This window comes from Chrysemys picta, chromosome 14 (genome assembly GCF_011386835.1).
Source record: "Chrysemys picta bellii isolate R12L10 chromosome 14, ASM1138683v2, whole genome shotgun sequence".
Classification (NCBI taxonomy): Eukaryota; Metazoa; Chordata; order Testudines; family Emydidae; genus Chrysemys; species Chrysemys picta.
Genome location: NC_088804.1, coordinates 32,112,064 through 32,128,460, shown reverse-complemented (window position 1 = coordinate 32,128,460; position 16,397 = coordinate 32,112,064). Strand labels below are relative to the sequence as shown.

Sequence of the window (16,397 nt, the reverse complement as noted above, 5' to 3'; positions counted from 1 at the left end):
AGGTCAAAGGCCCTCAATCTTGTAGTTGGATTCTGCAGATCCTGGTACCCACGCAGAACCCAGGAACCATCAGAAGGGATCCAATTGCTTAACAGACTCAATGCCTTTTTGTTTGAAGGATTTGACTCTTGATTCTTCTTTAATCATTGTCTGAGCTTTTTTTAAACATACAAATTATGGATTTATAGGTCCCTTTAAGGAAAGAAGGACATTGTGGTTAAAACACTGAACTGCGAGTCAGAAAATCTGGGCTTAATTTATGGTTCTGCCAGGGGCTTCCTGCATTGCCTTGGGCAAGCCATTCAACCTCTCTCTCTCTCAATTTCCCATCTGAGAAATGAGGATAATACTTCACTTCTCCCACATTTTGTCTTCTTTTCCATTTAGATTGTAAGCTCTTTTCAGCCAAGATTGTCTCTATGTGTTTGTACAGTGCCAAGTACAATGGGATCCAATCTCAGCATGGGCCTCTGGGTGCTAGCTTAATAAATAATAGTAAATTACACTGGCAAATTAAGTATCTTCTATTGTTGTTTGAAGTGTTGGTGTAGCCGTATTAGTCCCAGGATATCAGACAAACAAGGTGGGTGCAAATTAATGCACTTACCAGTTTGCCCTCACAAATCTAACACCTGTGCACCCCTAGGGGCATGGGTGTTGTACAACTAACTGCCTTGTGCCATATGAAATTTGGTGTTTGTGCAGATCTTGCACGCTCAAATGTAAAAGCCAGTTTGAGGCTGGCTGAAAATTTGGCCTGGACTATTCAGGAGAGTCTTCTGAGAATACATAACACAGCAACCTAAAGTACTGAGTATGTGGCTGTGTCTATTACTTTGGGGATTATGCACCTTTGGAGAGTGGAGTTGAATTGATGTTTAGGTCACAGCTGGAAAAAAGTCTTAGTTGACAGGAGGCTTCACAAAGTGAATGCAATATTTCTCCATAAACATCAAAACACTGAGGAGAAAGGATGGACAAAAAAGAAAAAAAAGGAAGGCAAATTACTAAGCAGAAAGCTGTTATGGATATTCCAGTGGGAGGGTTAAGTGCCACATAAAGAAGTGAGACAACATCCACTCTATCACTTGTCATGAATGGCCTTTTATTGAATTCAGAATATCCATTTTCATGTTTTCCAAACTTCAGCTACTGTACATTTATCTGTCGAAGAAAATTACTGTTTTAGACTTAACAATAGCAAACAGATCCAAAATGAGTTGGGCACACAAAAGGACAGAAATGAAAGGTCAAACAAACTCCTTATACATTGGGATGATACTAGCTCATCTATAGACGGCACTGGACTGCACCATCAAAAGAGACTTAGGCTTGGTCTACACTCACCCCCCAAATCGAACTAAGGTACGCAACTTCAGCTACGTGAATAACGTAGCTGAAGTTCGAAGTACCTTAGTTCGATCTTACCTTGGTCCACACGCGGCAGGCAGGCTCCCCCGTCGACTCCGCGGTCCTCCTCTCGTCTAGCTGGAGTACCGCAGTCGACGGCAAGCACTTCCGGGTTTGACTTATCGCGTCCAGACAAGACGCGATAAGTCGAACCCAGAACTTCGATTGCCAGCCGCCGAACTAGCGGCTGGGTGTAGACATACCCTTAGAATACTTTAGATCCAGGGGGTCTCTTCCTATTAGTTTTGCTATTAACTTCTTGGAAGCAGGAACTTCCTCTTTGTGAAATTTATGCCAGTGCAGAAGGTCCATGTTCTGCTGAATGCCTTGTTTAAATTTTAACATAGGGTCTAAGTGGGCCTCCCTTGGTGCACAGGACCTTGGGCAGAACAGCTGCACTGAGATGATTTTCACTCCTGTTAGATCTGGAAGCACATCTATTTTGTGGTTTATGAGATAGGGAAATACTTTAAGATGCTACAGAGTACCTATCTAGGTCCTGACTCAGGAAAGCACGTACAGATGTGCTTCAGTACCAATGGCTTCAATGGGACTTAAGCTGTACTTAATTTTAAGCACATGCTTATATGCTTTTGTTTTGAATAGGAATGCTTTCTTGAATATGGATCCCAGTGCTTCACCATGTAAGGCTAACACAGAGAGTAAGAGTGGCATACCTCCAGTTAGGTGTATGTAGCTTTCTTTTTATTATTAAAAGAAAATATTTTTAATGTTCAATATTTTTTCCTGCTTTAAAAAGCACGCAAATGAAGTTAAATGTTAGAAGAAGAATACTCAAAAAATATTTTTCAAGAGGGAAGATAGGATAACTCAGGGGATTGGACAATGGGATAAGGTTACTGGTTCAAATCCAGCCCAGGTCACAGTTCTCCTAAAGTAGTTGGCATTTATTTGATGATTCTCCCAGAGAGGCATGGAAATACCTTAGACCTTGGAACAAAGAAGGTTTCATGCTTTGAATGAAACTGGAACTTGTTGTGCCTCTTTTTTGATGGGCAAAAGAAAATAGGGAAAGAACCCTCAACAGCAGTGGCGCTGTGCTGATTTACATCAGCTGTAGATCTGACTGACAGTGCTCCATCGTGACTAAAACATCTCTGTATACCAGCCTGATCGCCAAATGCAACACAGCATCAGGAATCACAAGGAAGCTCAATAAGAAAATGTGAGCCAGCTGTTTATCCTGCTTAACAAAGAGAAGAACTTTAATGTTTAATAGGCAAATAAAATATTTAGGGTTTACAAAAATTTGGGTGCAGGCTGAGTAGCTGCCAAGTACAAAATAGAATGCCTAAAACTACATTTGTACCTTTCTAACCCATGTGCAGAACTCTCCAGAATTCTTAAGTTTATAAGATTTTGGGACCAGAGAGAGTGTCGTCATATGTATTTGTACAGCATATAGCTTAACAGGTCTCTGATCCCGAATGGGGCCTGTAATATAACTATTACTATAAACTATATAACTATAAAATAATAATAGGGAGATCAATGACTGAGCTCCTGAGAAACAACATTGTTCTCTCTCTCACTGCTCGTTTCTCTCTCTTCGTCAGTTCCAGGTTTGCTTTTAATCTTCCACATGACAGTCATGGTAATTTCTGGTAAAATAATATCTGTTTTCACTTAAGGCTTTCATTTTTGAGTAATCATTTGAGATATGTAACATGCAACCTCAAGGCTGCTTGGTAGCAGACAGTTTTCTTTTTCTGTGCTTCAAAATTTAGAAGGTGTCCAAACATTGCATGTGTTTTGATACCACTCCAATCATTAATTTTCATTTACATGATGGATTTCTGACTCAAAGCTAAATTAAACATATTTCAAGTCATCACCAAACAGACTGCCCTCCTACTTTAATCACACCAGAATGATTTATTCTTATCAAATTCAATAGAGAAGTCTCCATGGAGAGGGTACTTCCTATTGAACTATGATTTATATACTACAGCACTGTAAGAGTAATGTGCAACCTTGTTTAACTCCTTGGAAACTGTGGATAGATGGATATAGAAAGACAGGCCAGTCCCCCAATGGTTGTAAACAGACACGGCTCCATTGAGTTAAACGAAGCTACACTGGTTTGCAACACCTGAGAACCTGACTCAGATGTAAATCTATTTAAAAGGAACTGGTTATGTTTAGTTTGGACATGAGGAGATTAAGGAGGGAGTATGATAACTGTCTTCTGATACTTGAAAGGTTGCCACAAAAAAGATGGAGAAAGTTTCTCTCTCTTGCCACAGAGGGCCGGACAAGAAGCAATGGGTTCAAACTACAGCATAGCAGATTTAGTTTAAATCTCAGGGGAAAACTTCCTAACTGTAAGAACAGTAAGACAATGGAACAAGACTGCCTCGGGAGGTTGTGGAAGCTCCTTCGCTGGAGGTTTTCAAAAGGAGGCTAGATTAGCCATCTGTCATAGATGATTTAGACACAACAAATCTTGCATCTTGGAAGGGGTTTAGCCTAGATGGCCCTTGTGGTCCCTTCTAACTCTATGATTTTGTGTGTTATTGTGGCATTATATACACTTCTATGGGAAGGGTAAATAGGAGAACATGGGGTGACTAGACAAATTCACTCAGCTTGCAACATCTCCAAAGAAACCATCCCCAGAAAGGTATGCATATGCTAGTTCAAACCAGTTTCTCCAGGGACCAAGAGACAAATGTTTTTTGCAAAAATAGCCTGGTTTTCAAATAGCTCATGGGCTTCTTCCTGATCCAGTAAATAGACAGGGCCCATGGTCTAGACGAACACAATCCTTAGGGTAGAATTAGAAGGACTGAACCTGCCAGAAGCCATGTTAGGGCTAGGGTTAATTCTGGTAAACTTATTAGCATGCATGTGGTTATTTTATTGTTTCTAATATGTTTTCTCTTTAATGCTTTTTACCCTAAAAATAAAGTAGGCTTGCCTAGGAAGTGCTGAGTGGTAATTTATAACTGTAGACCAGGGTCGGCAACATTCGGCATGCGGCTCGCCAGGGTAAGCACCCTAGCGGGCCGGACTAGTTTATTTACCTGCTGACGCGGCAGGTTCGGCCGATCGTGGCCCCCACTCGCCGCGGTTTGCCGTCCCGGGCCAATGGGGGCGGCCAGCACATTCCTCAGCCTGCACCGCTTCCCGCCGCCCCCATTAGCCCGGGACGGCGAACCGCGGTGACTGGGGGCCGCGGTTGGCCGAACCTGCCGCGTCAGCAGGTAAATAAACTGGCCTGGCCCGCTAGGGTGCTTACCCTGGCTAGCCGCGTGACGAACGTTGCCAACCCCTGCTGTAGACAGTCACTGTGTTATCATCACTGGGGAGAAAGCAAGCAGACGTCCTTGGGCAACTTGTCTGGGCTGGGAAACAGAGTGAAGGCAGGGAACCAGCCAGTCTGGAAATACTCCTGTCAGAAGGTAGAGACCTCCTATCAGAAAGGCAATGGCTGGGGAGCTGGAAGCTGAGAATGGATGCCCTTGCTGAACCACTGAGGGGAAACACAGGTGTAGTTGCCCTGAGCTGTGACAGCAGTGACCTCGGGTCTTACTCAATTCTTGTTCAGTAGGGCATGACTAAACACTCTTGTACAGGAGAGAGGCCAGCTGTCCACAGCACATGTTCACCCAGTATATTAGAAGACGTTGTTCAGAAGAAATCTAGCACTATGCTAGTGAACAGAGGGGCTCGATCCTAAATGCCCTCAACTCCCACTGCACGTTGGAGGAAACTGGCTGGCTCTGAAGACTGATAAATTCACTTCTAAATTGCAAGTTCAAATCCAACCTAAATTAATAGTGCCTTTAAAAGCTTTAGCCATCTGACAACTATTTACTGAAATGAACTGGTGGTCTCAGTCCAGTTGCTAGTGGACAGGCTATAACATCACAAAAACCAGCAATACTATATCTGGCACTACCTGGAACCTTTATCAGTTATTTCAGTAGAGATAAAAAATGACTGAACCCTAGAGGGCGATCCCTCCAGAAGAGAACATTGTAGAGAATATTTCAGTGTCACTGCTAGGTTTTGAGGAATGTCATTCTGAGCACAAGCTCCAATATCCACAAACTAAAACAAAAAACAAGTTGTTAAAGCACTGCCACCTTATTACAATAGTGTCCAGGGACCCCAATCACTATTAGAGGCCCATCATGCTAGGTCCTGTACAAAACATAGTAAGATACATGCTCTGCCCTGAACTGTTTATATTCTAAATCAAAGAAACAAAGGTTAGGAAGAATTTTATCCACATTTTACAGAGAGGAACTGAAGCACAGAGGGTAAGTAACTTATCCGAGATCACAGAGGAAATCCATGACAGAGCCTGAAACTGAACCTCAGTCTTCTGAGTCCCAGTCCAATGCCTTAACCACAAAGACCATGAAAAATACTGTATAATGAACCTTTAAATACATGTAAAATAAATACAGAAATTAGTCTATTTAGGGCTGATTAATCTATCAGCACTTTATTTTTTGTAATCCAATAAAGGCATTAAAACGGGACAATTTCTGATTCAGAAAATCAAATAGTAAAGTTTGAAAAATAATTTAAACCAACTGTTTACACTTATGTGCCAGTCCCACAGCTCATAGTTTGCTGCTTCTTCCCTCGTATAGCGACATATACTGCTCCATGAAATTCTTCTCAGAGGATGAAATTAAGTTGTCAAGATCATACTGAATGTCAAATGTAGGTTTCTTTTCAAAAATTACAAGAGCAAGAAATACCGCAAAGTGCGCAGTGAGTCCCCATATCCTAAGTGATGTTTTACGCTCAGGGTCATCATATACAAAACTGTGCAGCCAACTTGCAACACCATCTGTTCTTTTATAAGGCAAGGTCATGTACTTTAATGGATCGATAAAGTACTCCAGCGGCACCAAAAACACATCACTCACTTCATCTGGATTAGGTCTGGCCTGGAATGTGTCCTCTATAAATCCTACAACTGGTGTTACCAACGACCCTACCTGAAAGGAAGAAAAAACATCAACTTGTTTGAAATACTTAAAAAGAAAGTCCTGTATTTTTCAAATGTTTTAGAAATAATCTATCTACAGTATTACAAAATCAACACTATTGATAACCTATGAAACAATCATACTTGTGAAGCACTTTCAGGCCCTAATTCAGCAATTACCTACCTAAGCATGTATGTACTTTTTAGCATTGATATCAATGGAACTACTTAGGTGTTTCAACTTATGCAGGTGCTTATGCATCTTGCTCATTTGGGACACACATCAGTGTTTACATTCTATGCATGCTGCTACCTATACAGGGCAACAATCACACACGAGTGAGTTGGATATTCCATACAGTAGAGGTCACTGATAAACTGTAAGGCATTCACAAAGAGCTTATTCATACAGATTATAAATATGAAAACCCGACACATTCTGTTACAATGAAAGCCAACCATCATCACCTGTAGAGTCAGCAAGAAAATGTCACTGTTCCAAAAACAAGGGTCACAATTCGCTCTCAGTTACTCTAATGTAAATGTGGATAGAGCATTTAAATATCAAGGTAACAGAGCAGAATAAGACAGATAAGGGTGTTTGTAGACCAAGATCCATCAGGTAACTAAATATATTTTTATTCAGTTGATTACATTACACACCCTTAAGAATTCTCAAAATGAAATTGACTGTGAGACACTACAAAAGTAGATAGTGCTGTAACAGAGAGCATTAAAAGTTAACATTTTTGGTATACTCAAATGTATATTTCAAATTATTATAATGCATAATGATATACTGAATGATGCACTTAGCAGAACAATATTTAAGAAAACTGTCATAACAGCTAGATTTGTCCTTTCTATGAATTTTGGTGCTTTAAAGCTACCTTTACCTGAATACTTTAAGTTTCAAAATATTAGATAATGCATGTTTCCACTGTACTCCTAGGAGATATTACTTCAGGGGTGGGCAAACTTTTTGGGCCGAGGGCCACATCTGGGTGGGGAAATTGTATGCAGGGCCGGGGGTTGGGAGGGAGTGCGGAGTGCAGGAAGGGGCTCAGGGCAAGGGATTGGGGCAGAGGAGGGGTGCGGGGTGTATGAGGGGGCTCAGGGAAGGGGACTGGGGTGGAGGAGGGGTGCAGAGTGCAGGAGGGGGCTCAGGACAGGGGTGCAGGAGGGGTGCAGACTGCGGGAGGGGGCTCAGGGCAGGGGGTTGGGGTACGAGGTGTACGAGGGGGCTCAGGGCAGGGAACTGGGGTGCAGGTGGGGTTCGGGCTCTAGCCCTGAGCCGCTTACCTAAAGCAGCTCTGGGGTGGCAGCGGCACACACCGGTACCAGGGCAGGCTCCCTGCATGCTTGCCCTGTCCCCGGCCTCATGCCGCTCCAGGAAGCGCTGCAGACCCTGGGGGAAGGGGTGCGGAGGGCTCCGCGTGTGCTGTCCTTGCCGCGCCTCCAGGTACCTCCCCCGAAGCTCCCATTGGCCGCGGTTCCTCGTTCCCGGCCAATGGGAGCTGCCGGGACGGTACCTAGAGGCAAGGACAACACACAGAGCCCTCTGCCCCCCTGCCCGGGGGCCACAGGGACATGGTGCTGGCCGCTTCTGAGAGCGGCGCGGGGCCCACGGCGCCACGGGGGGGGCAATCCCGCAGGCCGGATCCAAAGCCCTTAGGGGTCAGATCTGGCCCGCGGGCCGTAGTTTGCCCACCCCTGTACTAGTTTTATCCTACCAGATAAGAAAATGAAAGTAACAGTAAGGAGATTAATATATAAATACACAAACAAAAATTAGAGCATTAATACAAGAGAATTGTTATCTATAAATAAAAATATGAAAAAACTTGCTTGGAAAATGTAGCACTTTATATCTTTTCTCCAATATGTGAAAACAGTTCCCATGAGAGATATAGCTAGAGCCTAGAAGCTTGAAAACTTAACACTGATTTACACCTCAAAAAACATCTCCAGAACAGAGGAAGTATACTGGCTGCATTCCTGTTACAAAGTAAAAGGTCACTCATTGCTTCAGGTTTGAAATGTCAGTGATAAGCTTATAGAAGTGAAATGCAATTTTCAGCTTGTTTCCTAAAAATATTCAGATTTGGTTGATTTTTTTTTTTGGTACACCTTACTTTATCAATTCCAGGTACAAGCCTACAGATGACTTCCACCTGCTCTGGACAGAGTCCCACTTCTTCCTTGGCTTCCCGGAGAGCAGTGGCTATTTCATCTCTATCTGTTGGCTCACTTTTACCTCCTGGAAAGCACACTTCCCCTGGTGATCTTCTCAACTGAAAAATAAAGGAGTATTATTAAGTATCATGAGTTTGCTGATTTCATCTTAAATCCTTGTGTCCACAAAATTACTCCAAATTATTGTAGATTCTTCTAATCAACAAGGCTGAGAACTGGAACAAGAGCTCTACAAGTGAGAAGGGAAATGCATAGTCAGAGCTGTATGAGGAAGCTCTCTCAACATCTGAACATGGAGTCTATATCTACCCAGTCTAGGTCCCTCATTTTCAGCATCACACAAAAGAAGAGGCATTTTTATAGTAACGAGTTACTTTTATCATCACATGCTTTATATTGTATACTTTCCTTTAAAATTTATATGCACATTTGAAAGGCCTTTTGCCATTTCTCGCTCATGTAAGCGATTGAACAAGCTCTTTGGAACTATCTCTGTCACTAAAATGGTTACTTTTGCATGGTCAAACAAAAGAATTAAATATGCAAGGTACAGAATTCATTATAAAAACCAAAATCAACAGTCGAAAAACATCTCTGAATAAGTAATATCTCTATATTTATTTGAAGTTTCACTTTAATAATAGAGAATTCTATGAACCAATCATAGCCTTTGTTAAAAAGCTCATTTACCATCAGTGTGTCCACTCAGTTATTGTAAGCGCAATTATTACAGTGTCTCAAGATTTTTAAGTAGGAACATTATTATTGCATCTTTCAAGAGATGCTGCATCTCTCAGAAGTAGAAAAAGCACCCAGGTAAATTACTCATCAAAGAGTACAGACAGTAGACCTAAGTACAATATGTAACAATAATAGTTTTAGAAAGATACCACTGGCACAAAATGGAGAGGAAGGTAGATTTGTTCTCTCACATCTAGAAGTGAAGAAAGAGACTGGAAAAGTAATGTTAGATACAAACTTAGGAATCAAATTGGTAAAAACTTTATTGCACAGGTCAATTTTTTTTAAATTAAATTCTGTAGGAAACTGATCAATAATCCCCTTTATTCTGACCTGGAAACTTGTATCAGACTTTACAGAAATATCCACATTATTGTTGTGTATCTGGAAAGTAAATATCAGTGATCAATGTTTACATGATCAATACCTGTTTACATGTGCAAATAAAGGTGTGTGTATGGACATTTTGGTTGCATACATGTGTGAAGACTAGACTCCAAAACCATGCAGTAACAATTAAGATTTGTACATAGAGACTAATACTTGGATAAGAATATAGGTAAATGTGACTATCAGCTGAGTGCTTTCCTTCCTTCTCTTTTTCTTTTCACACAGCTCAATCTTGCAACACATTTTCTCATTTTACTTTTGATGTTATGCAGTTGGCTTTGACCTTATGGTTCACATACCTTCATTGATCTGACAGTAAATAGCACATACAGCTTTCCATCTTTAACCATTAGAGGCATAAGAACAGATGCTTTGGCTAGTGGCAAATGGGAGAATTTGTTTCCAACATCATATTTTCTTAAACTGATCTTGGCCTTATCTTTTATACTTCTGCTAAAAAAACAAAAACAAAAATGCTCCATAACTAAACAGAATGGTTATCCGATTACTTAAGAATACAGGAAATATTATAATTTAGGATTTACAAATACCAGAGCTCTCAAAAATATTATGTCCTGTTTTTCAAAATTATCAGGTAAACATAACTATATATTGTGCCCGTACAAGCTTGAAATTATTTTGAATCTAACCTACTGATCATCATCTCATTCCCAAAGCAACGTGGACTGAATTTTTCTGATTCATATAAAAGCAATCAGTTCTTATTAATTGAATTTACACATTATACCAGATATATAATATTATAAACAAGCTACATACACAGAGCAACATTAGCAAATATAACACTGGCATAGTGTGTTTTTAGATTATGGCATTTAAAAAAAACCTCCTAAATATTAATTAAAAAGTGGATACAGTGAGAATAAACTTCCCATCCCCCACTGAAAATTCTAAATTGCATATGATTGTGCACTTACAGAATTAAATCTTTTTGGACTCAAGATAAGACTCCACCCAGCTAATTGTGTTTATGGGAACAATATTGCTCAACATATTCGACACAAAAAGAACAGGAGTACTTGTGGCACCTTAGAGACTAACAAATTTATTAGAGCATAAGCTTTCGTGGGCTACAACCCACTTCTTGCATCCGAAGAAGTGGGTTGTAGCCCACGAAAGCTTATGCTCTAATAAATTTGTTAGTCTCTAAGTGCCACAAGTACTCCTGTTCTTTTTGAGGATACAGACGAACACGGCTGCTACTCTGAAACCTGTCAATATTCGACTCAGTTAATGAAATAGTAGTTACCAAAGAAAAATCTTAAAGGTGCATGACTGGAAGAGGAGTCTGTTCTGCCACACTGACAGCCCCATTTAGAAGGTAGAATAGTTCTGTGAATAGGCTATTTGATTGGGACTCAGGGGATCTGGGTTCATTTCCCAGCTCTGCCATAACTATCCTATGACATCTTCATCTAGTCACTTAATCTCTCTGCCTCAGGTTCCCATCTGTAAAATACTTCATTTAGGGGGCAGCATGGTTCAGTGGAAAGGATACTAGACTTGGAGCCAGGAGAATTGGATTCCATTCCTGGTTCTGTCATTGATGTTGGACAAGTACTTCACATCTCTTTTTCAGTTTTGCCATATGCAAAATGGGAATAATGCCACCTCATGAGGGTTAGGTATATTAGGGAATAGGCCTGATCCTGACTGCCACTGAAATAAATGCCAAAACCAGGATTGGGCACACTGTACTGCACTTAATGCCTACAATCTCAAGGCAACTTGACAGTCATGGAGAATGCACCTTGAATTAAGAAGAATAATTTATGATGCTTATGTTTTGTTAATTGTCAGCTAGGGAGATGTCTTATAAAGCACAGTACAAAAGAAAGCAAGCCCCAATCCTGAAAACTCCCACAAGAAACTTTACACACCTGAGAAGTCAATGGGATTACTTGCAAGCACAAAGTTACTCACAAACACAATCTTGCCTCTCAGTCAATATGTAATATCAAAGGACTGCAGAGCAGTCTATTCCAAAGAACTTACTACTCTTGTACAAAAATACAATACTATTAGTATACTATGAAGTATTTTAAATAATTTAAACTAGACTGCTCAAACTAGTCAAATACATTTTGAGTAACAAGGTTTTACTTTAGACCCTCCTCCCTTGTATTAAGAAAGGATGACACTTAAAGCTGATTGCCCCAAAAAACGTTACTTAGAATTTTAAAAAAATTCTATTTACATGCGTCACATAAATTCTGTGAATATTTTGACCTGCTACAATACAGGCATTTACTATATTTATCTTTATGGAAAAAGTTGGTGACACCGTACACTTTTTATATTAGCCTGAAGAGAGATAGTCCCTACACCAAGGCGCATACAATAGACCAGGGGTAATCAATAGGCAGACTGTGGGTCAAATCCAGACCGGCAGACATTTTTGAATGGACACACAAATCTTTTTATTTACTTATCATTATAGGTTTTTTATTATTATTTTCTTCTCTGGAGTCTGGACCTTAACTATAACTTGATAAAGAAATTTGGACCTTGACAAAAAACAACTGACTACGCCTGGTCCATGGACAGTCCAGTGGCTAAGACGCTAGGAATTGGGAAAACTGGCTTCAAGTCCTTGCTCTGCCACAGACTTTTTATGTGGTCTTAGATAAGATTTAGACAACAAATCCTACATCTTGGCAGGGGGTTAAGACCAGATGACCTCTGCAGTCCTTCTAACCCTATAATTCTAAGTCACTTAGGGTATGCCTACACTGAGGGGAGAACTGTGATTTCCAGCTGGCATAGATGTACATAAGCCAGCTTGCTAAAAATAGCAATGTCGCCATGACAGCGCAGGTGGTGCCCAAGTACGTACCTAAGTCTTGGACAGGTTTGTACTGAGGTGGCTAGTCCACTGATATTTTTAGCATTTTAGCCTGCTCAAAGCTAGTGCATGTATACCTACCTGAGCTGGAAATTGCACTTCTACTTGCAACACAGATGCACCCTTAGGCCAGGGTATGTCTATGCTGCAATCAGCTGACTCTGGCTCTCAGTGATCAGGCTAAGGGGCTGTTTAATTGCAGTTTAAACTTCCAGGCTCAGGCTGGAGCCCAAGCCTAAGGACCCTGCGAGTCCCAGGTGCCTGAGTCAGCTGGCACGGGCCAGCTGTGGGTTTGTCTTTGCAATGTAGACATACCCATAGTCTTTCTGTACCTCTGATCGCCATCTGTAAAATGGGGATAACACTTCCCGACCTCACAGGGGTGAGGATAAATACATTAAACGACTGACAGGGGGAGGGGAGCATACAAGGAGATCTACCATCACAAAGGAACATGCTTCAAGTGCCCTAATTCGGCAGGGACAGGTGCTACAAGTGCCATAGAGAAGGGGCATGCAGGGATAACCCTGTATGCTTGTGCACTCAGAAACTGGGATCAGAGTCACTAACTCAGTTGTGCGGTTCACGTCTTGAGTTATTGGAGTTGAAGGATGTGTGTGAGTGATAAAAATCTACGTAGGTCAGCAGAAAACGAGGCACCCCATAAACGGCCGCACCCCGACTTGCGCTGGAACGAGCGAGAGTGTGATGTCCGAGCCAGCCGCGATTTCGCAAGCCCGCGAAGTGCCTCTGGGAGTTAGGCACCTGAGTCCCTTTAAAATCCTGCCCCCAAGGCCTGACCTACGCTACACTTAGGCTGACCCCAGTACATCGCGGTGTCACCCCCGGGGGCAGACGGCGCTGCGCGGGCGGGAGGTCGCTGAACTACATCGCGAGACAAGCCCTCCGCCGCCAGGCTCCGCGCTGCGACAGGCACTCCGGCGCCCCAGGGCCAGGCAGCGGGGGCGGAGAGCTCCTGCGCGGGGGATGGGGAACATCCTCATCGCTCCGGGCCGGTGCGGTACCTGGCGCCCTAACGGCGGGGCCTGTTACCTTCCCCGCTCATCCTCAGCGTCTCCCAAAGCCGCCATCTTTCCTACACAGCCCCCAGGGCCGGGGGGAGGGAAAACAGCGGGGGGAGGGGAGGAGGGGCAATTCCCCACCTTTGCCGCGCAATTCGTCCGCCTTCATTGGTTGGCAGCTGCATTTCCCCAATCAGCGAGCAGAGCTGCCAAGCGCTAGCTTCTTATTGGCTAGTGTCGCGGGGCGGGTGGGACGAGTCCATGAGCGGGAGGGGGAGGTAAATCCGTTCAATCCCAGGCTACGCCTCCCTGCGGGAAGAGCTTGGAATGGGCCTGGGTTCGGGGTCAGCCCCTTGCCCCACGGGAGGCTCGCTCGACCCTCTAGTGGCCTGGGCGAGGCTCTGCGGTTCCTGACCTGATCAGAGCCTGGGGTTGTGCCACACCGAACTCCCTAGCGAGCTTCCTCCCTCACTTTTAACCACCCCCCCCCCACCGGCTAGTGCCAGAAACTCCAGTGCAGTAGCCCCATGTGTGTGGAGTGGGGTTGCTTTAGGGTGACCAGATGTCCCTATTTTATAGGGACAGTCCCAATTTTTTTTTCTTATATAGGCACCTCTTACCCCCCACCCCGTCCAGATCTTTTCACACTTGCTGTCTGGTCACCCTAGGTTGGTTACAGGTTTTTACACTATTTTTGTGATCATCGAGTCTGGCTGCCTTTGCATGGTATTTCACCCAGTCACTCCTGCAGCTAATCCCACTGGTTAATCAATCCCCTCCTTTTAAATAAGGAGCACAGGCCATGTAAGCACTACAACCCACCCGCAGGTGAGGCACCTGGTGAGAACAAGTCAGCTAGGCACTATTGCTGCTACTCCGGTCAGCCTTGATATGGACTGGAGTCAGTGATAGTCTGTCACTAGTTTAGATGGGCCCTGCCCTTGAGTCAGCTCTGCTACTACTGGTCCGGTCCTATTAATACTGATCCAATCCTGCAGCTGTCCCCACACGGGGCATAGAAACTTCAGATAGGGAAGCCAAAGCAAAACAGGTCCCTTGGACAGATAAAGTTGGACTCCCTTAGATAGAGATTTGTGGCCAAAATCCATTATTTGTACAGTCAGGGTACCTCTCAACCGGGCATATCCTACACAATGCCTATGTCCTTTCACAAATACAGTAATGGCAATCTATTATCACATTGCCTTAAAAACCTCTAAGGATGGAGATTCCACCACCTCCCTAGGCAACACATTCCAGTGCTTCACCACCCTCCTAGTGAAATAGTTTTTCCTAATATCCATCCTAGACCTCCCTCACTGCAATTTGAGACCACTGCTTCTTGTTCTGACATCTGCAATCCAAATGACATCTCAGACAAATGTGAAACAATTCTCTGAAGACAAGAGTACAAATATACCTTTAACTAGCTTGCAGCGCACATTCTTTTACAATCTTGTTAAATAAATTAACATATCAGGCTCTGTTCTGTGTACTGTACACACTTTATAGAGTAGACTCAATTAACCTGCAGTCCCTACAATGCTTGCACAGACAATTAGTTGTTTAACAATGCATCACTGCAGTTTAAATAAAATGCACGTTACAGTGTAACTTCAATACGCTAGAAACCAAAATGGCATTTTTGAGTTATTTCTGTTACTTGCAACAAAATACAATACTGACATTATATTAAATGTTCCCACAGTTTTAAAGGAACTTGCACGGAAAGCATTTGCTTTTGTTGTAGAATATATACATTTTTAGACTGTTTATATAAAATAGGTTAACCATTTACTGTAGAAAAAACATACAGCAAAACAAATCTTTAAGAACATATTGCAGTTCTTTTAAGAAATCCGTATGAGAGATTGGTTCCTGGGTTGTCCATCCAAACACCTGAATGTGCTACTGGGTCATTATTGCAGATAGTGATGTTGTCAGACAGTATTTCTCTTTGGCTTTCTCAGAGTGCAGATGTTTTAGAAACAAACAAAAAATGTAATTATCATGCACCTTTGACCAATTTCTTACTTTAAAAATAATTTGGTTTGCATTATTTGTTTTTAAACAGAGAATCTGTTAATAGTGTTCTTAGGACTGGTGTACAAACCAAGCAACACACTTTGCTTTCCATATTCCTACAATAAAGCAAATGCTTCTGCAATTACTGTAGCTTTTTCTGTTGTGTTTTCTCAGGCCAGATCTGCAAGTACACATGGTCTGATCCCTGGGCCACCCTTTGCTTCCTTGAATGAAAGTAACCTGTGCCAGCCGACTACCTAGTACAAATAACTTCCCTCTCCATGCAAACACTTTGGCCCAGATCCTCAAAGGTGTATTTAGTGCCTACCTCCCATTAATTTCAGTGGCAGCGAGGTACCGAAATATCTTTGAGGATCTGGACCTTAATACCAAGCATAGTACTTACTATCATGAATAGTCTCATGGAAGAAGAAAGTAATACATTTGGGTAAAACCAACTCCTTCTGCATGCGTTCTCAGGAAGTTAGCGAGTATAAGGTGCGCCCACACTCCTTGTACTGGTTATCTGTATCACAAGCAACAGTGTGAGAGATTGAGTAGTCATGGGGCTCCTAACTCCCCCTCCTGCGGTAATGGGTTGTGTGTGGTTGAGCATTGGCTCTGCCCTATCATACTGGCCAGCTCATTCGAGGCATGCAGAGGGAAGTTATTTGTACGTGGTACTGGGTGCGCACAGCTTACTTTCATTCAGGGAGCAAAGGGAAACCAGGGACCAGATTGTGACACAGCTCCTGGGGCAAGGCAACTACTCCCT

At 42.6% G+C, this 16,397-nt stretch overlaps 1 protein-coding gene across 5 annotated transcripts; it reads right to left on the bottom strand.

The window, feature by feature from the left end:
* Positions 1 to 5,856: 5,856 nt before the first annotated feature.
* NUDT7 (nudix hydrolase 7) lies at positions 5,857 to 13,749 on the bottom strand. Of its 5 annotated transcripts, none has more exons than XM_005300571.4 (4): positions 13,629 to 13,749; positions 10,009 to 10,162; positions 8,518 to 8,676; positions 5,857 to 6,392 (listed from the first exon to the last, which is right to left on the bottom strand). In XM_005300571.4, the coding sequence occupies exons 1-4, from the start codon at positions 13,664 to 13,666 to the stop codon at positions 6,009 to 6,011; spliced, it is 735 nt and encodes a 244-aa protein (XP_005300628.1). In that variant the 5' UTR covers positions 13,667 to 13,749; the 3' UTR covers positions 5,857 to 6,008. The 5 variants fall into 5 exon arrangements, with proteins under 5 accessions (XP_005300628.1, XP_023962932.1, XP_065423335.1 ...); XM_024107164.3 differs by having other exon boundaries at positions 10,009 to 10,159; positions 13,629 to 13,719; XM_065567263.1 differs by having other exon boundaries at positions 13,601 to 13,699.
* Between the last annotated feature and the right edge of the window lie 2,648 nt (positions 13,750 to 16,397).

What these genes read in the sequence shown, in the direction of transcription:
- NUDT7 (XM_065567265.1), bottom strand. Translation starts at nt 11,044, where the DNA reads ATGGGGCTGTCAGTGTGGCAGAACAGACTCCTCTTCCAGTCATGCACC. An exon ending in ACCTTTAAGATTTTTCTTTG is followed by an intron (nt 10,163 to 10,979) that starts GTAACTACTATT and finishes TTGTTTTTTTAG; the next exon opens with CAGAAGTATAAAAGATAAGG. An exon ending in TTACTGTCAGATCAATGAAG is followed by an intron (nt 8,677 to 10,008) that starts GTATGTGAACCA and finishes TTTATTTTTCAG; the next exon opens with TTGAGAAGATCACCAGGGGA.